The following is a 22,616-nucleotide window of genomic DNA, read 5'->3' as shown; positions in this document are numbered from 1 at the left end:
GTTGGATAAAGCAGCATCAGATCTAAAATTCTGAGGATTTTAAAACATTTTGCAACTACCGTAATTCTCAAAACTGAGATTACAATGCTTCCATTTAAAAACAATGTAACAAAGTAGGAAACAAGTACTGTTTTATTTTTATTTTTTTATGTTACAACTGTTTTTATGTTGGATCTTTGTATACCATTTAGAGATTAAGTTATTTGGAAATGCTTTTAAAATAAATAAATATTACATTTAATCTTTAATAAATATTACATTTAAAAAGTTTTATTTAAAAGACATATAAGCACAATAGAGGATATAAATATTACTCAAAATAAGGCAACTCAACAGCAAAATATTTCTCTTGCAGAGCTACCCAGAATTAAAACTATATTGGGTAGCACATACAAAACTGTATACTTAAGAACCTTTATTTAGACTTTCTATACTTAGAACCGAAAGAAAGTGGAGCATAAGAGCCCCAAAGGGCCTTTATAAGACAACCCCAAACAGCAGTTTGTGGTTGAAACCAGATGTTTACCCCCAGATTCAAATTTAGATGCGTTTACTGTATTCCCACCAAAAGGGCAGATTCATAATTGTATTCACACTGTTCCTTAGCCCTCCAAAACCACGCACAGCATATTTTTAATGAAAGAGAAGTGCAAACCAACATTAACATTTTGTTCAATATATAAATTATATGTGGGGACAATCTAATCAGCAACTGTTTTCTGTGCAAACCACGCACAAAATCTCAGCAATGCAGCTTAGGTCCTCACATTTTAAAAAGTATTCAAATCAAAGAGCCAATTAAATTATAGGCACATACAAAAGCATGCAAAAGTGGCTGCAAGACAGGGCTGTGTGTTACTCCATTGAGAATGCTCAGTGCAGCTAAGCTTCATTACAAGGCCTGGTAACATGTGCTCCGCCAACATGACTGGTTTCTCTCCAGTTAGTGGACTGAAAAAGCAAGGAAGTGAATGGGAATGGAGCTGCAGACTTCAAAGTTGTCCTTCTTCATGTCTTGATTTTTCAAAAAGTGTCTCATTTTATGGACAATTAATTAGACATCCTGCAATTGCATGTGTGAGTGCTTACAGCCTAAACTAGTTAATAAAAGCACCTTCTTATCTCTAAAGCCTTGGGATATTCTACATCATGCATTATTCTCCTCCTAGACCTAGAGGATTTGGAGATTGCCATCTGCCAGCATTTCTGACAAACAACAAATAATCTTAATTGATAAGAACTGCTGTTCATAGACAGGATCTTACAATAATGAAATGAAAGCTCTGCAAGAAATCTAATTTTGCACTACTAGACATTGTCAATTTGGAAACTAATGAAATTGTGGGAGACTTTAACTGAAATTGCTGCTGACTTTTAGCAGCACAAGATCAAATGCAGTTTGGTTTAATTGTTCCACATGAAGAACAGAACAAATCACTGACTACTGCAAGCGATGCAGTCCAGCTGTACTAATATGCTTAGACTGAGCTAATCATATCAGGCTTGACATACCAACAAGGTCTTTCACATTCCATAGTGAGTCATTGCTCCTGCATTCATTGGGAGTTTTGCTGCTTGAAAATATGCACCTAACACGTTGGGGGGGGGGGGGATCAACCATATTTTCAAACAGCAATAAAGTGATGAAAGGTTTTCTGCCTCTTATAATAAACAACCACCCACACATTATGAATGAAGTGGATAAATGCTGTATTTGTGTAGCCCCGATGTATGGCACTTTAAGTTAAGGAGAGAAGGAGTATCCTGCAGCTTCAAGTGCTCAACATGGTATTTTTCTGAAGGAGGAGGGATAAGCAAAACTTATTTGCTATGTTAAACATGCAGTTTGCACTTGCAGTTTCAAGGGAGTTATGGGAAGCATGGCTGGGGTTAGAGGGAGGCTAACCTTATCCCTCTTTGCTGCACTCACAATTCAAAGTTCCAACTCAACTGCCCTGAAAGATGTTATCGGCATCAATTGCAGCTTCCCTACTGTGACAAACTGCTGCTTTATTTTGGTGCGGGAGAGTCAATAATAATAATAATAATAATAATAATAATAATAATAATAATAATAATTTGTTATTTATACCCCACACATCTGGCTGGGTTTCCCCAGCCACTCTGGGTGACTTTCAACAAAATATTAAATATACATTAAAATACATTAGACAAATTCTCCTCCACTGGGTTCTAGCGTGAATCAGGTTTTCTCCCCACTCCTGCTGCCATATATCATTTTAAAAGATGCAGATGTGGTTAATGAATTATTGTATAGTTAGGCCTTTTAGAGTTTGGCTTTTTTATTTTTGCACAAGTTGCTGGTAGGCTTGCAGGCCTGTTTCTCAGGCACCACCTTGAAAGGAATTCTGGTCACAGCCACATCATACATTTAATGGACTCTGGTACCACTTTAACAGTCATTGCTTTCCTCCAAAGAATCCTAGGACAGGGGGAGCCATGACTGTTAAAGTGGTATAATAGTGCATGAGCCTAACTTCATATGCTCCTGTCCAGACTCTTACATTTCACACAAACACTCTCCTTGTCTGTCTTGCATCTGCAGCGTGGACATCCAGTCCCTATTCCTGTCACTCTGCTCCTGCTTATCTCTTCCAAAAGTCGAGCAGGTGAGAAAACACAGCACCATGCTTCAGCTGTTTCTCACTCTCCCTCAAAAGGACTGTGACAGATGTCATCCATAACTAATTTAGCATCTCTGGTTAAAGGTAAAGGGACCCCTGACCATTAGGTCCAGTTGCGGACGACTCTGGGGTTGCGCCGTTCATCTCGCTTTATTGGCCGAGGGAGCCGGCGTACAGCTTCTGGGTCAAGTGGCCAGCATGACTAAGCCGCTTCTGGAGAACCAGAGCAGCGCACGGAAACGCCGTTTACCTTCCCACCGGAGTGGTACCTATTTATCTGCTTGCACTTTGATGTGCTTTCGAACTGCTAGGTTGGCAGGAGCAGGGACCAAGCAACGGGAGCTCACCCCGTTGCGGGGATTCGAACCACTGACCTTCTGATCAGCAAGCCCTAGGCTCTGTAGTTTAACCCACAGTGCCACCCGTGTCCTTAGCATCTCTGGTTATCTGCTATCAATTGATACTCAGTGGATCAGAGATAGAGGACCAGTGCCTCCTAGAAGAAGCTCCCTAGACTCCAACCATCACCATCCTGAAACACTGGCCATGCTTGCTGGAGGTCCTGGAAGCTGGAGTCCAGTAACATCAAGAAGGCCACAGGTTCACCATCCTTGTAATAGATGAAGAGAAAACACACGCCATTCTTTTAAAGTTAGTACCTTTAAGAAAGGTATCCTGGTCGGGAATGAAAAAGGCTCCTGAGCACATGGCGGCCAAGACTAGAAGTTTAATGAACCAAAATCTGAAGAGGAAAAAACAAACACAGAGAATTTAATTTACTTAAGCTGTGAAAATCAGATAACCCATTCTAGGTTCATTGTTTATTAACCTGTATGAAGAGGGGCGGAGGTAACTTAAGCAATATCACCTCTCCTTATAAATACAAGGAAATGAAAAAGAAATCGGCTGGTTTCTCACTTGTTCTTGTGTTTCTTCTGCTACGCTCCCCAGTTCAAAGGATTTAAAAAGAGCCCTACTGGATCAGGCCAATGGCTCACTGGTCCAGCATCCTGTTCTCACAGTGGCCAGCCAACTATGGGAAGCCCCATAGCAGGACTTGAGTGCAAGAACACTCTACCAACTTGTGCTTCCCAGCAACTGGTATTCAGAGACATATTAGTCTGACAGTGGAAGATGGAACATAGCCATTGCGGCTGTGTCTGAAGAGAGAACGTATATGAGTTCCATCAAGATGGGGTTTAGAAAGAGACAGTAAAAACAGTATATTCCCTATTAACTGTGTGGCTGCTATTTTTTGCAATGTACCATAGGATCTGAAATAAGCACAAACAAACCAAAAGACACCACAGCTATTGCACTGTAAAAGGTGGCACACAATTGCACAGGATAGCAAAATAAAACAAGGAAAGAGTCCTCATCACTATGAACACACTCATTCAGACTTGACTATCCATCCTGTGACTCATTCAGACTTGACTATCCACCTTGTGTGCACTTTAAATACGTTTAGGGTTTTTTTTAATGCTTTAAGAATGGTGTGTGTGTGATCTAATGAAAATGACAAGAAGTCAGCAAAGAAATCCATGCAAACATAGGAGGAGGAGAGGTGGGTATATATAGCACTGGAAAAGGAATTTCTGCTAGTATTGTTTATTCAGTGCTATGAATATGCTCAGGGTTTCTTTAAAAAATGGCAAAGCCGCAAAGAGCTTTCAGCAGGAGAGGAGCGGTAGCTGGGTAAAGTGCAAAGCTCATAAAACATTTGTAACTATCTTCCTGCTTTTCTCTGCTCCCCCTGAAGGAAGAGGAGACACGGGGCCATCCAGGGAGGATACTGGACCCACCCACCCCTGACTTGTAATAGCTGGCCTTGACACCAGACTTCTGGGTGGGGAGGTTAAATGGGGGGAAATGTTGGCTTGATGTGAATGATTTTTGGACTAGGGGGAGGTTGAGATTAGCCCATTCAGCCCAGACCCTGAGGTCCAGCTCCGAGGGCCTTCTGGAGGTTCCCTCACTGTGAGAATTGAGGTTGCAGGGAACCAGGCAGAGGGCCTTCTCAGTAGTGGCGCCCACCCTGTGGAGTGCCCTCCCATCAGATGTCAAGGAAAGAAACAACTATCTGACTTTTAGAAGACATCTGAAGGCAGCCTTGTTTAGGGAAGTTTGATGTTTTATTGTGTTTTTAATATTCTGTTAGGAGTCACCCAGAGTGGTTGGGAAAACCCAGCCAGATGGGTGGGGTATTAATATAATAATAATAATAATCATCATCATCTAAATTAGTGGGTAAGATTCTTTCTTTGCTTATTAACTGCATATCATTAAGCCATATATATAGTAGCATATCGCTGGTATATTTATTTCCCCATGGATGTTATGTTATATGAAATATTATAGTATTATATTATTCCCACTCCCCTTTCTCCCTATGGTATTAATATATTGCATCTAAGTTGCTTGGAGAGCTTTGAGTGACAAGCAATTAATAAGTTTAATAAATAAAATAATAATAATAAACAGGGATGGTAAAAAAGCACTAAGCACTACATATTTAGATTGTGAAGAAATCCAGCAGCTTAGAATAGTGAGTGTTTAAATTAGTGCAAAACAAAGACACTTGGCTTACCCATTGTGCATGTATGCACGGCAACTTTTGCTATTGTTGATTTTGATGGTGAGTAAGAAGAAGATGAAGAAGAAGCAGGCCATTCCAAAGCTCACTCGATAAACTGCAGAGTACCCCACCAGCTTCTCACATGAATCACCTGCCTGAATATGTTGGCATAGCGTGCCATAAAAGGGAATCTGAAACAGAACAGTAAAACAAATTTAGATATACGTGGTATGAAAACAACGACACCCAGTTCAAGAGACTTTCAGTTCATTAGGCGATGCGACCGGAGTTGCCAACCCAGAATTCTGCTTAAATTTACCTTCAGACATTTGCCAGAGGATCAGAATTTCAAACAAAACTCCAATCTGTGCATTATAGCAGTGCTATAAGATGTTTTGGGAGAGAAATGTTGAGATATGCCAATTCTTTATTTAGAAATTAAGTTACATGTTCTTTTGTGGAATAATTGTATTTTCCAAAAAAGGTATTCATTAACAACATGCCAGAAAGATTGACCATGATCACTTGTAACACTAAACCATATTTTAGTGCTACATGGATGATCCTGAACAAATCCAGGTAGGAAACTTGTGACCTTTCAGATATTGCTAGATTCAGCTCCTGTCATCTCTCACCATTCTTCATGCTGGTTTAGGCTGATGGAATTCAGTGGCATTTGGAGGGTCACAGGCTGCTCACTTGTAATTTAGTGTTGTTTAGTTAACTTGTTTGAAACATTTCTGTATCGCCTTTCATTGATAATACCAAGAGAGCTCACAACAATATACAGTAGTAAGAATAAAATATTTTTAAAAATTATTTTACAACAGAAAAAGTATCCCCACCCAAAAAAACCCCAACAACTCCCAACAGAATGAAATGCTTATTGGTTACAAAGCTGTTACAGAAATAAAATACCAGAAAGGTGGGGAAAATTCCTGCTCTCGTTTACTCAATATTTGCTTTTGTGGCCGTGCTTTCGCTCATGGAAAAAGAACAGCCAGCTACGCATTCTGGTCTCAAGCTCACCACACGAATGTGGAGTTGTGCTCAGAAAACACATCTTACAAAGCAAGCTTCTGATCTGAAGCTCTATACTTCAGCTGTGTCCCCTATGAAGACTGGTTCCCACCCCTTCACAACCAAGGCAGCCTGAAAATAGAAGCACTGATATACAAATACAAGCATTTACAATAAAATAAAGGCCTCTCTATATCCTCATGTGTGTGGACTAACTGAACTTTTTATCACAGCTGAACAGAACACCATTAACACTCCCTTTTGCCTCTTATGAACAGAGCCAACTCTCCAAGAACCTCTTCCAAGGCTAAACCCAGCTTGCAGAGTTGGAAGAAAACAACGTATAGAAAAATATTTTAAATTAAACGGTCTCTGGATAAGGGAAAATATGCAAGATGTAGACTATGCCTGGTAGGAACATAATATAATTATTCTGAGATATAGGAAATACTTCCATTTGCTTATGCTAATAGCTCCAAACCTTGTCCATGATCCAAAGAGCCATAAAATAAGCTCCGAATTCAGAATTACAGTGGTGTAATATGTAGGCTCATCCAGACTTGCTTTTGTGCCACATTTCTAGACACAGGTCCACACTTTGTCATTCCCTGTCGGAGTGCACTTTCTTTATGCCCAAACACTTTCCCCATGAAATACCACTCTTTACTGCTGAATCAGAGCAAATGGAAATGCACAGAAAAACCAAATTGCCATTTGTTCTGATTCAGAGTTAAAGAGCAGGTTTTTTGGGGGGGAAATGGCGGCCGGAGCAGGGAAGGGCAGAGCTATTGGACACAGACCAGTAAAGCATGGACCTCTGCCTATAAAGCAAGGGGCAAAAGCTAAGTGTGGATGAGACCTTTGAGTGTCTAACCAGGGCTAGAGAGTGCCAGGTTCAAATCTCCACTCAGTTGTAGGGCTAGCAAAACCACAAAATTTGGACTCTGGGCTTTGTCTAGAAAACATAAAGGGCAGAAAACCTATAAATCATGTATCACCATCAAATGACTGCTTTGACTGATGAAAGTCTAAGGCCACTTCCACTGAGGGGTGAATTAAAGCAATTACAAAACTGAGGATGGAAGTCTATAAAAAGAAGGCAGTTTGGCAACTAAAGAATGAAGTCTCTACAAACTTGGCCAACATTATCAGTCCTTTGCTAAACTGCTGAGGAAGCATGTTACTCCACACTGTTTTGTTAAGGTCTGGAAACATTTAATAAACATTTTCCAGAACATCAGTCTTGAAACAGCAAACACTTTCATTTATAAAAATCAGACCAGAATACTGTAGCTGCCCTAGCCTGGTGTTTTCCGTACCAATATGTAGTGATGAACACTAAGAAGAACTGCTTATGCTAGGGGTGGCCAACTTTTTTTGATCCAAGGACTGCACAAATCCTGGGTCAACCCTCCTGGGCCGAAATACCTCTCCTTCTCTTCCCACAGAAGAGCAGGAGGTGGGGGGGGGAGAGAGAGACTCTCCTAATCTGTGAAGAACAGCTAAAGAGGGGTAATTATTGCCTTCTCTCTGATCATATGATCAATATGACTGGGGAGAGAGCAACTTATATCCCCATCGGGATGCTGAGCTCCACTGAATTCAGCGCTGTGTCTGCTTTTATTTTTCTTAATAATTTTTTGCCATGAATAGTGGGTTCTTTTGTGGGAAGGGGGCAGAAAAAAATTGCTTATGGTGGCTAGATCAAGACCCCACACTAGAGGTTAGCCAAGTCTGGAGACTGCAGAAAACTAAGCAAACAAAATCAAGTCAGAAGGAGGCGTGAAGAGTCAAAAGGGAGCTGTCACAACTACTCATAACTCCCTGCTGAAGGCCAGCCCCCCAATCCTGATCAAGTGGCAATGCCACTGAAACTGAAAGGCAGATTCTGTGGTGTCCTTCTTGTTCTCTCTGCTTCGCAAACACACCTGCAAATAGGGTTGCTTATGCAATCAGGTCACTTTTGTCCCAGCTCTGTATAGAACAATGGCAGCAGTACAGTATTTGTTTCTTCTACAGTGGTACCTTGGGTTAAGAACTTAATTTGTTCCAGAAGTCCGTTCTTAACCTGAAACGGTTCTTAACCTGAGGTGCGCTTTTGCTAATGGGGCCTCCTGCTGCCGATGTGCCGCTGGCGCGCAATTTCCGTTCTTATCCTGGGGCAAAGTTCTTAACCTGGAGCAACACTTCCTGGTTAGCGGAGTTTGTAGCCCGAAGCGTCTGTAACCCAAAGCGTCTGTAACCCAAGGTACCACTGTACAGGCAGCAAACATCAAAAGAAAATACCTCTGCAGAGTTTTCAGGCTTCTCTCTCCCCATCCCTACCTCACTGACATCTGCCATGCTTCTTGCAACGATGCCTGAATTGTAATCAAATGTTTATCTGTGAGCCTTCCTTTCAGACAAGCATGAGGAAAACTGCAGTGCTGGTATTTGTATGAACTGTATTGTCTGCAGACTAGAGATTCACCCCCATGGTTATGTCAATCCTTCATATGCAGGGTGCATGTGTCAGAGCTGTCTGTAACTGGCAGGCAATCTAATAATGCAATCATTTTCCAACTGAATGAATGGGAACAGCAGTTGCATTAAAATCAGGATGGAGATGGAAAAAGGAGTGAGAAAACCAGAATTCAGTATTCCTCTCTGCAGAAGAGCAATTATTGCTTCTGGATCTGTTCTACTACACAATAAACTTGAGAGGCCCTTGAGTTTTCTACACGTTGCTGCAGAGCATTAGAGCACGAGAAAGAGGCTAAGAGTTCCAACAAAGGACCTGCTTGAGTCACTTGTGTTCTCTCTTTTAAATCTGCCAAACACTCAAGTTTCAGAGAGCCGTAATCTTTTGCCTTCATACAAACAATTACCCTTTGTACTGTCCCTTCCTACTCCTCCTGGCTCTTCCTACTTCTCAGTTTTCAAAGCAAAACACAGGATGAAATCAACAGACAACGAGCCTTTAACATTCTTAGGACAGTAGTGGGATTTAAAAAACAAATAAAAACACACTAAACATTTTAATGCTAATTTGGAACATAGATCATGCAAATGATAGTTTCTCCACCCAAACCTCTGTCAAGAGTCAAGTTTAACACGTGCTTTTTACTGGAAATGACACAGTCATCTTCATTCCATTTAACAACCGATATCAGCACCTGCCCTCTCCTTCCTTAAAAAACCCAGTTACTTACATGTGCTTTCATTTCTTTTGCTACCGTCTCCGACATCATGATGCAACAGATGAGAGTCACCAAGATGAAGTACAGTGCATACATAAAGCGGGTGCTAGTGGATTGCTTTATCTTTGGGCAGCATTTGCAGCAGAGTGAACACGGAGCAGTGCCACAACAGCAGGCCAACTAGAGGAAATCAATAATAATAAAAAAGGTTAACATTGTTATAATTTTTACATCAGCGAACACAGCTCATTGATCATTTACTATAATCCAGAGAGATGTTTTTAATAGATGCACCAAAAGCTATGAAAGATTCCAATACTGCATATGGTGGAATGGGAGAGAAAACCTAATTGCTAGTGCAACTAGACTTTGAAACTCTCCCCTCCACCCCACTTGATTAGAGATGGAAACAAGGTTTTCCTATCCTCTTTGTTTATCCACTTTTTTCCCCACAGGGAAAGGTGTAACTGGCACCTCCATGTTCTAAACACATAAGCCAATCTATGCATTACGATGTCACCGATTTGGTGCCCATAGCAGCAAGGGTGGCCTTGAGGTCCCACACACAACATGGATTCAAAGTATCTGAACGACCATTTGATCCCTTATACTCCACCTTGATCACATAGAGCTTCTCTGGTGGGGCACTTCTGGTGGTTTGGTTAACCTTCATTTTCACTAGGGATGGAGCCTTTAGTGTGGCAGGTTATCTGTCGTTGGGCAGGAATCATCCCTGCCTTCTTTCAGATGTCTTCTGAAAACTGTACTGTTTAGATAAGCCTCCACAATATGTTGCTTTTTAACCAACCAGTATCTACTGATGTTTTATGGGTCTTTATATACTATTGTTGTACTTTTTAAAAACTGACAGCTGCCTTGATATAATTTATGAAAGTTTAGCTAAATAAATGAATAAACCTTCCAATCGTGGTATTATTATTGCCCTGCTTGGTCATGAGGTAGTGAAGGTGGTTAGCCCCCTTGGTCATGGGATGGCGATGGTGGTTAACTTTTCTCCTGAAAAGCAAGTGAACTGAAAGAAGTTGAAAGAGTGACACTCTTTCTCACTTCCTCTTTCAGCTTTATGTGCTTTTCAGGGCTCTGTTTAGTTCTACTTGATCCAGCTTTGAACCACATACATCAAAAAAGCAAAGTGTGTCCATGCAGGCACTTTCTCTTTCTGCCTCTGTATGTGTGAGAAACCCAAGAAAAGGGAGCAAGAAGTAGACAGCTCAGTCAGCAGAGCATGAGACTCCTAATCTCAGGATCGTGGGTTCAAGCCCCACCTTGAGCAAAAGATTTCAGCATTGCAGGGGGTTGGACTAGATGACCATCTTAGTCCCTTCCAACTCTACGATTCTATGATTCTAAGTGACCAAATGGGATGTTATCCACGTCACCGGCTCAAAAATTCAAAATGCACCACTGACCTTAAAAAATGTGTGGTGGTGGCAGCAAAATTTTGACAGGGGCATCTGATCAAATACATTCCAAATATTTTACAGATAGAATTATTTGTATAAGAAAAAATGATTATGTTGTAGAAAGGCATATCACAAGCAAAACACAATCCATGTACAGTATTTAATACCAATTACTTCTGACAATGTTGAAAGCCAAGCCTTACAACTCAGACCCTTCCAGGCTTAAGAGTAAAGCTTTTCCCTATTTTTTTACTCAGACAAAAACTCCCACCAATTCTATTTGTTTCCACTGAGTAAACAGGAACCTAGAGGCTTGCCCTTACTTCATGCCATCCAAAAACACGCAAGAATCGACTGAATAGCCTTACTGAACCATTATTAATTTACTACACACTGTGAAGCTTTTGTGACAGACTGAATGGTGAAGAGTTAGATCATCTTAACAAAAGAGCTCTGTTTCACTTAATATGGGAAAAAAACACACCAAACCAAACAAGCATGGGACATAAGAAAATTCAGTGCTAGTTGGCATACTATATAAATTCTGGCACTGAATAAGGTATGATAGGCAAATACAAAATATGAGGGATGTCGCTTGGTCATCATTCTAGACAAACACATCCGAACATTAAAAGTTAATATAAGAATATATTATGCCTTGCACTTTCTATACAGAGCTGTGTCCTTTGTCATATGTTCATTGGCCCTCTCCATGTGGGTGGCAAATGGGTGTCATCAAAAAAGGTAGGAGACAATGTAAACTGGGCACTCAGACAGAGGACCTATGTCACATGTGGCACTATCTATATTCTCAAAGGAAGAAGAGTGTGCCTTTGCCATTACCACACAAAAACTTTGTTGGCCTGGTAAATGAACTATGCCAGAAGAAGACTGGTTTAGGTATCACGACTGTCACTTTAAATTGTTCTGCATAAGGGGTAGGAAACCCATGGTCCACCGGATTTTGTTGACCTTTGGCCATGCTGGTTGAGGCTGCTAAAAATTGTGAGTTCAGCAAGATCTCAAGAGCCACAACCTTCCCATCCATGTTCAACATGGTGGCTCTCATGTAAAGATGTGCCACCACATTGGTTTGGCAAAGCTTTACTACACCATCCCAGACCTTACTTTAGCATATCATGCTCCTATTGAGTTCAACATGCAATAATAGCTTATCAGTATGTGCAAAGCCAGGCAGTGAAACGGTCCCAGAAGGCCTGTAAACAGCATTTGGTAGTCAAGATAACCTGGTGCTAATTGGTCCATGCTGCAAGATCTACTTGCTTTGAGAGCTTGGCCTAGGGAGTTGCGAGCTACCCGTGCAACATGGATGCCTGCCACCTATTCCCTCATCTGAGGGAGGGATGGGAGGGAGTTGGGAACAGACCACAAAGGCAGGTGTGATTAACTACTAGACTATAGCTGGCAGACTACCGTACATATGATGTTTCTGTGTAAGTAACGCATGTAATGCTTGCCCGGATATGGACAGTCATGATGCACTTGGTCATGGGGGGCCTGAGGCGCTTTGGCAGCTGCAGTGAAACAGCCCTCTGCTACCCCCCCCCCCAATTGATGATAGTGCAAACTCCACAAGGAGTCTCCCCAATCAGGCAGGTAGATCCTTTCTGAATCCCCAAGCCCTCTCCCTTGGCAGCAGGGCTTTTCATTGGCTACTCCCTTCAAGAGAAGCCAGTGCAAAACCATGCCACACTGCCAGGAGTGGGGAATCATCTCCTTGCCTGATGGCAAAGCTGGATGGTGGAATGCTTCCCCCTCTCACCAACTTGGCAGGAGGGGAGAAGCTCCACAGAGCTTTGCTGCTGGTTGCTCTCTGTCCCTAGAGGCTAGGGAGACCAGCGGCAAAGCTGGTTCACAGATCTGGGGTGACGCTCCTTGGAGACTGCCGCCTGAAGCAGCCACCTCATCCAGCCTCATGGGAAGGGGCTGGCTCTGCGCTTGCTGTTTTTGGAGTCTGTCCCAAGTCATAACAAAGAGGATCTCTGCATTGCATTATAAGTGAAGCTTTAGAACGGATCACTGGCACTTCATTCATCCTCCTTTGGAATCCCTGCAGCTAGGTCCTTTGGGCCTCTGTAAACCATCTGCCCAGATCCACATCTGGGCCTGTGGAGCAGATTACAGTCAAACCATAATCCTGCACTATGGAGGTTCTTCAAACTGCTATTGGTGGTCTGACATCCCCTGCTTTGTATACCATCTGTCCTGTTGAAGAATTTTGGAGAACCGAGCAGTTTGCCACATTGCTGTGCCTTTTGGGTTGTTCCTAATAAAAGTATTATGGGACGCGGGTGGCGCTGTGGGTAAAACCTCAGCGCCTAGGACTTGCCGATCGCATGGTCGGCGGTTCGAATCCCCGCGGCGGGGTGCGCTCCCGTCGTTGGGTCCCAGCGCCTGCCAACCTAGCAGTTCGAAAGCACCTCCGGGTGCAAGTAGATAAATAGGGACCGCTTACCAGCGGGAAGGTAAAAGGCGTCCCGTGTGCTGCGCTGGCTCGCCAGATGCAGCTTTGTCACGCTGGCCACGTGACCCGGAAGTGTCTGCGGACAGCGCTGGCTCCCGGCCTATAGAGTGAGATGAGCGCACAACCCTAGAGTCTGACAAGACTGGCCCTAACGGGCAGGGGTACCTTTACCTTTACCTTTAATAAAAGTATTACCCAGCAGTGGACTTGGGAAGTCCCCCCCCCCTTCTTTCCCTCTTATAGACCAATAGAAGCAATTAACATTCTCAGAAGGACAGTACCGTATTCTGATTTGGCTTAGGTACTTTTTTTTAATAGCAAGAAACAGCTTTATTCTATTCGGCTTTTTGGTGTTGAGCTCTCCTGAGGAGTATAAAGAAACACATTACAAAAAAAAAAAAACAACCTTTGCAGTAGAAGAAGTCACACCCAGTGGTTTCATTTATTTTCTCAGTGAACACAGCAACTGGAATTTTGCCTTAAGCCTTCTTATCAACAATTTCAACAGGTTGGTATTTCTGTGTTTGCTGAAGTTGAATTCATCTCTCACCTACTTAAGAACTGACCGTCATCTCAGAGAATAACTGTATATGCTAATAGAAAAAAAGGGGCTTTCTGGTAAATGGCACTGAAATTCCCTTCATTCCTTGGTTTATTAAATTGCAATCTTGCAGGCAGGTCTATTAACCCAACCTGCTTTTTTTAAATAATAAAAATAAAAGTTGACTAAAGCTGCAGCACATGTCACACTATTGTCCTTACAAAAAAAAATTGGTTACATGTCATAAATACATGGAAAGATAAAAAAGAAATATTTCCACCAATCAAATACCAAAAGAGTATACAAATGTGGCAGCAAGCTATTAACAAAGTCTATGAGCCCTTCATTTTTCAGGTGGTGCTATCAGGTCCATAAGGTTGCAAAAATAAGAATAAAAATAATCATCTGCATACAAGCAGGGAAAGCTATAAAGTAAACAACATTTCTCACATCTGGCAATCTAGAGTGAGAGAAGGCTGTCCCCTCCTTAAGATGTAAAGGAAGTTGCCCTACTACTTCCAAGCATTTAATAACTAGTTGAACCAGTTACATTTGCCCAGATACAGTACTTTCAAGTTATATTTATGTGCTGCATCCATTATTTTTCTGATGAGAACCAACTTCCCTAAGTTTATTAGAATAATGCTAAGGTAAGGGCAAAATATAAGATGCTTTGCTAGTATCTTCCAACAAGCTTTTTTTAACCCTGTTCCACCCAAAATGAACCTTCTGGCTTGCTTCTCATCATATGAAGACTGCAGGAGTAAGAGGGAAAGTGTAAGGAAAGAGAATACTATGGTATATAGAATATTTATGCAAAGAAGAAAGGAGTTGTAAGGTAAGTTGATTACAACTGGAAGCCATTAAAGAAGAAAGCAATGCATTTTAGCTTTAAAGTCAGGCTTACTAACCGAGGAATTCCAGGAGGGGAAAAAAAAGATAGCTGTTGCATTTATATCCCAACTTTTCCTCCAAGATGCTCAAGGTGGCTTACATGCGTTTCCATATTATTCTCACAGCAACCCTGTGAGGTAGGTTAGGTTGAGAGGTGGTGACTGGCCCATAGTCACCTAGTGAGCTGCATGGCTGAGTGGGGATTTGAACTCTAGTCTCCCGAGTCCTATTCTGACACTCTACCACTATATTACTGGCTTTCTGCTCACATCTGAAGAAATCTATCTGAACTCCATGGAGAAAGGGTGGATACAAATGCAATAGCAGCAACAAATTCTCTAAGAAATGTACAGTAAGTCTACAACATACATAGGGGTTATGTTTCTGGGATAGTGTATAGTCAAAACACACTGGGTGCTACAGTGAGTGGGATTGCTAAAGCCTCCCCCCCCCCCCAGATGCCTTCCCCCCTTTCCCCCCCTTCTATTTCTATTTTTGCCAAGCACATAAAGTGGAATGCGCACAAGTTTAATGTGTGTAAATTGCAGGCTTACTGTATTAAATACAGAAACATGAAAGAACTTCAAGTAAGTTACTGGCGTGCACTTTTTAAGCATACAGTTAAAATAGCTGGTTTATGTTCACATAAGGATTTAAATGTAAAAACATCTCAATTGAAGGATTAAGATTCCCCCCGCCCCTCTTTGCTCTCTCGGTTTCTTTTTAGTATTTGTTTCATAAAAGTTGAAGAAAAGCAGACAGCTAAACAGTAACAGTAAAAACTGGCACACTGATCCTAAACAGATTTGCTTGCAAGTCCCACTGACTTGCTTGCATTTGCTGCCTTAGTACAATTCTGTAAGCAAAGGCTAACACTCCACAGTATCAGACAATGCTTTTTACTGGAGTGCTTGCTGGGGTAGTATTGATTGGCTGGTCCAGTCACAGCTGTGAAGTGTTCCCAGGGGAACAACAGCAGAGCATTTATCTCCTTTATCCCGACAATGCCAGATTTTAAAATAAGTTTTAGGGGGATTTTTGTGGCCTTTGGGTCAATAGTTTTAGGAGATCATAGGAATTCTAGTTATAACTGTAGCTGGCTAAATCCTGTCCCAACAGCATACGGAGTATTTTTTTAAATACTAAGACTACATTTGCATACAATTCAAACATTTATCCGTGCAATACCTCCCCTTAGTAACTGCTGTATTTCAGAGATGTAGTTTAATCTCTGAAGGGGTTTATCTTACGAAATAATATCCTTAACACAGGTAGTTGGAATGTATCAATTGCCAGCTAGATTTAGTAATGTAACTTTAGACTAAAGATAATCTTATTTGTCCATATTTGAATGGACTGACCTGCTCTCAGTTTGAAGTGATGAAGTCTTTTGTAGTTTTCACTCACTGGTTTTTGTTCCACCCCAGGCACTGAATATGCAATACCTAGGACAAGGCCTGACCATTCCCTGTCTTATATCACAACTCAGAAAACCATTCCTAAAATAGATTATGTTCCAGAATCAATTTTACAGCCAAGTTCCTATAAAAGCACAGTCAACGTTTAACGTGGAATTGGTTGAAACCCTGTTCCCTGCAACTTTTAATGGTGATGATGGACACTAGGGAGAGGCACGTAATGTAATTTCAATTAATTGTGTTTATTAAATTCTGTTCCTGTTGCTTGTGTTCGATATTCTAATTTATTTGATACTATTTTTCCTGGGTGAAGTTTACCCTTTCCTAAGGTTTAGTGAGTGTAAAGATAAGCAAAGGTATTTCAAATACAAACCTTTTATGACAGACATAAAAGCTGCACCACTTAAGAACCCATTTTGCTCTTCACAGAGCAGCAAGCCCTAAACTTTTAAACTATAATGAACAGAGATAAGATAACTACATCTTCTAGATTATTTTTATTAATAGTTTAGGCTATGCTGCAGGCTTTTCTGTACAGTAAGTAAAGGGACCCCTGACCATTAGGTCCAGTTGTGGCCGACTCTGGGGTTGCGGCGCTCATCTCGCTTTATTGGCCGAGGGAGCTGGCGTACAGCTTCCGGGTCATGTGGCCAGCAAGACTAAGCCGCTTCTGGCGAACCAGAGCAGCGCAAGGAAACGCCGTTTACCTTCCCACCGGAGCGGTACCTATTTATCTACTTGCACTTTGACGTGCTTTTGAACTGCTAGGTTGGCAGGAGCAGGGACCGAGCAACGGGAGCTCACCCCATCACGGGGATTCGAACCGCCAACCTTCTGATGGGCAAGTCCTAGGCTCTGTGGTTTAACCCACAGCGCCACCCGCGTCCTTCTGTACAGTACTAATATTTTAAAACAGAAGTGGGGAACCTTTAAGCTGCAGGTCAGTCTTGCCCCACCAAGGGATCCAAATTGGCCTGCAAAACCATTTCCCCCAAACCATGGCCACTAATGACATCATCTGATGTGTAGGAGGGTGGGGGTTAAAGTCTGCACTCAATGCACATGACTGGTGAATCAATCCTGCTCCGTTTGGCAAGATTCTATGCAAACCTCTTCCTGATTCAGGAAGGGATTTACATGCCTGTTAAAATGAAGGGGGGAAGGAAACCCTGTTTTAGCAACACTTTGCAACTGACATAATGGTGATGCTAGGCGACTAACAATGGAAGGCTCTGCCCACCTCTCACATCTGGCCCACAAGGCAGATCCAGCTAAGGATCTGGCCTGTGGAGTCCAAAAGGTTCCCCTATCCACACTTTAAAATGCTCATCCTCGGGCCTCAGAGGAAGATGCAGTAATTTTAGGGAGTGTAAACCATTAGAAGAATTACAAGATTCAGGAAACCCCTGAAAAACTGCTTGCAAGGAAAGGGGAACTTTCCTTGCTGCTGATAGCACAGATGGCCTTTAAAACCACAGGACATCTATGACACACTAATGCGTCTTCAAAATTTAAGTACTAGTAGACTGTGTGTCTTTGTGTAGTATAAACACAGAACCAATGTTGTTGGTTTTTTAAAGAACCTTGAAGACTAGTTGTGCACCTGGTACCTTCATTCTACAGTTTTGTTGTTTGCTGAAGACACACCTTTTTATCTGGGTCTTTGACACTTGTGATATATATATATGTTTAGGACTCGCTTTAGGCGTGACTGTAATTTGTTTTGATATGTTTTTAATGCTGTATTTTATATTGTTATGACCCACTGTGGGACCCTATTAAACAGCAACACATTTATTATCACGTACCGGTAGCTTTCAGGCTTTCTCAAACTCGGCCCTTCAGATGTTTTGAGACCGCAGTTCCCATCATCCCTGACCACTGGTCCTGCTAGCTAGGGATCATGGGAGTTGTAGGCCAAAAATATCTGGAGGGCCGAGTCTGAGGAAGCCTGGACTAGAATCTACTTCATCAAATGCTTGTGCCATATGTGTTGGTCTTTAAGGGGCCACAAGACCGTTGGGTTTGCTGGAAGAGACTAATATGTCTACCCTTGTCTATTTTCCTTGTTATATTTTATCATAAAGCATTATTTCTACAAACAGAGTAGCTATGACAGAAGAAGAGGACCCAGAAATCTGACAGGCCTTTTAAAGTTTACTCTTTAAAGCTATATAAATCAGAATGAAATGTAAACATTGCTAAATGTAATATTAGGAGATCTGACAAGATGAAGCACAGTCTCACCAACAACCTTGTCTTAGCATCATAGTGAAAGGCTGTCAGCATTTCATTTATATACAATGTGTTCTGAAAAGAAACAATTATAACTAACGTTTTCCACTGCAGCAGCTTTATTTAAAACAGAGGTCAACTTTTCAGTCTCAAGAGAATGCTACAGAAAAACCACATGTAAAATCCTGTTTCCTGTGAAACGGGGCAGATGTTTTTATGTAAGCAAAAGCAAATCATAACCGTGCAGGACTAGCAATGGGCCAGGATATAACCTATATGATGGCTGAGTACCCACAAAAAGAGAAGTTAGAAATCATTGCAATTAGGTCTGAGTTGCTTTGTGTCTTCAGAAGACAGCTGGGGAGGCATGTGCTTTGAAGCAGCTGCAGAGTCTAAAACTAGACGGGCAACTATTTTGAGGTTAGGTACCAATGGCCAAAGATATAGCCAAGTTCATTAATATTAGATAACTTGCAGTAACTAATTTTGCCTTGTGCAAGGATAGTTCCAGTTTGTATTGCTGTGCATATCAAAACCACAGGGCTCTGGCTGCCTAGCAAGGAATCAATATATTGTACAGGAGAAGTAGCTTACCTAGGGTCCTCCAGACATTGGTGGACTCAAACTCCTGTCAGCCCACGAAGCACAGCCAAGGATCAGGGATGATGGGATTTGTAGTACAGCAACATCTGGACATCACAATTTAGCCACAACTGCTGTACAGAAAACTTAGATACGTAGTGGCTGTAAACAATGTCTAGAGTCATATAATCATATAGAATTGTAGAGTTGGAAGGGACCATGAGGGTCATTCAGTTCAACCCCCTGCAAGAATTTTTCACTGAATGTGGTGCTTGATTGAATACACGACTCTGAGATTAAAAGTCTTATGTTCTACCAACTGAATTATCATGAAAACAAATAGCAAACTGTGTTTTTCTTTGAGGGGGGGTTATAATCAAGTGGTATATAAATGTTATGTTATGGAATAAAATATTTTTTGATGAAATAAATAGTGCAAAGGCGTTTATTTAATCCACATGATGAGTTATGGAACATGTATAGCATGCTGCATAGAGACAGCTACTCAATGTAATTCAAGCAGCTGTTTCCTATGCACCACCCCCAAAGTAACATTTCCATGACTAATATAAAAAACACTCCAGGATTAACCACAGTACTCCTATGAAATTTAAGGATGACTGGTTTCTAAAACTCAGAGCCGACCCTGTTCATGCTATTAAGATTCGCTGTCAGAGCTCACAGCATAGTGAAGGCAAATATTTGTTATTTGAGGAACAAAAGATGTGCATGACAATGACTCATCCCAGAAAAAAAATTCTTGGGATATTATACACTCTTAGGGATAGGAAGAACTGGAATGACCTAAAACTAATTAAGTCATAATGGAACACCTAAAATCCTGTTTCTGCCAAACATTTCCAAAACACACTGTCCAAACTTTAATTCTTTTTTGGTGTTTTTAAGAATGTGTAGGAACTAGAATGCTTCTGCGGAAATTTTTTTTAAAATTGTTTCTGTTCTATCAATCTCCAGCAGTTTTCCTTGAATAAAATGTCAATATTCTAGGCTATATACCTTGTAGCTCTTGTACCAGTGTGGATAAACTGAGGAGAGGTCCACAATGTTTGGTTAATAAAAACTTGACAGCCATGTTTTCCCCTCTTTCTGGTAGCAAGTGAAGCAGAGATTTCTCACTCCCCCTTCCAAAGCAGCCAAGTACATGCATGCATCACTTTTGTAGGGCCATTTGGTTACAGATGAGTGAGGAGGACATTTAAGTGCCCCTGATGAAGTGGGCTGGCCTGCTAAACCTTTGCTGCATGGATAATCCAACACGAAGCCCACAATATGTTGTTAGACTCCAGCTTCTATCAACCCAAGTTAGCATTGGCAAGTGAGAGATGTAATCCAACAGTACCTGCAGGGGAACATGCTTATCCAGTTTTATTATTTTGCTCCTCGGATACTCAGTCTCTTATTTTCTGCTTGTTATCAGCACCTTCCACCATTTCCCTGCTCATCCATGCCATACTCACAGGTTAGGAAAGGTACAGAAAAGAAAGGAGAAACCCTTCTGCTTCACAAAACATGCCACAACTACTGCATCCTGCCACAAGATATAGTTTACCTACATTCTGAAGTAGTCATCTCTGCATCAACTGCCTACACATGGCTTTACATTTGTGGTGGAATGAATCAGTTTGCCTGGAATTGCCCTAGTGACCAAGCTACTGAATTTGTGGATTGCTGAAACACAATGATATTCACCTTCTACTGCAAATGACTTTACAGATGTGCAACACATGCTTATTCAGAATATAAGAAATATGTCGGTGATGTTGCTGTTGATTCAGTTTATATTTTGCCCTTCCTCCCAAAGTAGCCCAGTGTGCAAAAAGATTGTTTTTAGAATGTGTTAAAAGGTATCAATCACATTCTCTCACCTAATGGTTTCAGGCTTCCTAGGAGCAGCATCTTTCAGCCTGGGTAAAAAGTAATGTTTTGAAATTTCTTCTGAAAGCCAATAATGAGAGAAATAGATACATCACCTAGGATAGCATTCCACATATGGTGAACTGGAACTGCCACATGTGGCATGTGATAAGATTTTAACTGGTGCTTGCAATCTGTAACTTCTACAGTAGCTAGAGAAGACACATTCAGTGTGCTTCTGTCCTGCAATAGCGACATTCATACACAAAAAGCAAAAGGGTGGATTCAAAGGCCCTTTTGGAGTTATGCTTAAAGTATATGTTAGACTTACAGTACTTGGCATGGCAAGTTCAGGGAACAAAAACATTGCCACTCTGGAATGAAACAATGTTTTCTCCCCACTAATTAGCAGCTGTAGCTCTTTTGTCAATATTTTACAACCACAGCCCAATGTTTGAAAAGTTGTTGCATAATTAAACAAAATATTGGGAAATGTATTGGGAATGGCTATCATAATCTAATTAGGAAGAGGATTCCTTTGAACTTAACAGGAATTGCTCCCAAACAAATACATTTAGGGTGGGGCTGTATGACATTAGTAATGAGTGATTAACACAACTGACAAATGCTTTCTGTGGCCAAAGCATACAATTCATTAGCAGTATCGGTTTCCTCAGAGAAATTCTGATTTGTTCTTCCACTCTAGGATACGGTGGCAATTGAATGCTAGCCTCCCCTTTCCAAATGTCCCCGTAGCGTCAACCCACAAACTAAATGAACTATCCAGATTTCAGGAACTAAAATTTCTCAACTGTACTCAGAAACAATGTTGGATTAAACCCTGTGGAGGCCCCTAGGCAGTCGAAATATTGGGGGAGGGGCCTCACAAATTATCTCCTAATACATCTTTTATTTTACCAACCAACAATTTTAATAAATCAGTTGTGATCTTTTGTTGCAGTGCCCCCAAAAGGTGTGGGACCCCATAACCCAGTACCTACTCTGCCTATTTTTGTAAACTGGCACTGCTCAAAAAGAATGAGGGAGTGTCTTGATCTGCTATACAGTACTTCTTAGACTTTAAAAGTGCTACATAACACTTTGTGCATAAAATCTAATGCAGTAACAAAAACATATCCCTTGAGAAATCCCAGCTTTCAATGGTGGGTATTACCTTTGAACCAAACATATACTGTAAGCCATTGTAAGAGAAAAAGGACAGCAATCTGCACACCATCTAAGGAGTGGGTTTGCGTTTATTGGTAAGCTCCTTTTAATCGTTTCTGATCTTAAATCGAAGCGGCACATGAACTAACCAATCCATCAGAAACTAAACGCTGCATATACCCCTGCCAAGATTTCACTCTAGACATCTGACCAACTGGGCTCGAGAGCAGGGAAGCGTCTGTCATGATGCATTTGTCCATCTTCAATGTGCCACAAGACTGACTGTTGATGCAGCGTCTGAATGCAGGCCAATGGGTCTGCCACCACCGTCCGTTTGGCCCCGAGTTGGCACCCACGAGCAGCACCGCAAACCCTCTGCGTTGCCTGTTCGGATCGACAAGGGAAAGTCCTTTCTGCAGACCCAGTTCCCCAGCAGCTAAACTCAGAAGCCGAGCACTTGGCACGGGCAGATCCGCCCTGGGCACAGGCAGGCTGAGGAGTCTTAGGAATCGCAATCCTGGCCAGGGAAGACGAAAGCGAGCGCGGCCGCCAAGCAGGCGCTGGCGCAGTCCC

General features: G+C 41.7%; 1 protein-coding gene across 2 annotated transcripts in view; it reads right to left on the bottom strand.

Annotated features, from left to right (window-relative positions):
• Nucleotides 1-22,616, bottom strand: part of SERINC5 (serine incorporator 5) — a 37,205-nt gene that overhangs the window by 13,883 nt on the left and 706 nt on the right. For both annotated transcript variants that reach the window (XM_053407828.1, XM_053407827.1), the window contains exons 2-4: nucleotides 9,435-9,602; nucleotides 5,236-5,414; nucleotides 3,305-3,387 (exon numbers count right to left, since the gene is read on the bottom strand). In XM_053407828.1, the coding sequence (XP_053263803.1) occupies nucleotides 3,305-3,387; nucleotides 5,236-5,414; nucleotides 9,435-9,602 (430 nt within the window). The remainder of the gene's footprint in view (nucleotides 1-3,304; nucleotides 3,388-5,235; nucleotides 5,415-9,434; nucleotides 9,603-22,616) is intronic.

The sequence above is a fragment of the Podarcis raffonei genome, chromosome 11 (genome assembly GCF_027172205.1).
Source record: "Podarcis raffonei isolate rPodRaf1 chromosome 11, rPodRaf1.pri, whole genome shotgun sequence".
NCBI classification, from domain to species: Eukaryota; Metazoa; Chordata; class Lepidosauria; order Squamata; family Lacertidae; genus Podarcis; species Podarcis raffonei.
Note: the sequence above shows the minus strand (reverse complement) of the source record. Positions and strands in the feature narration are given on the sequence as shown.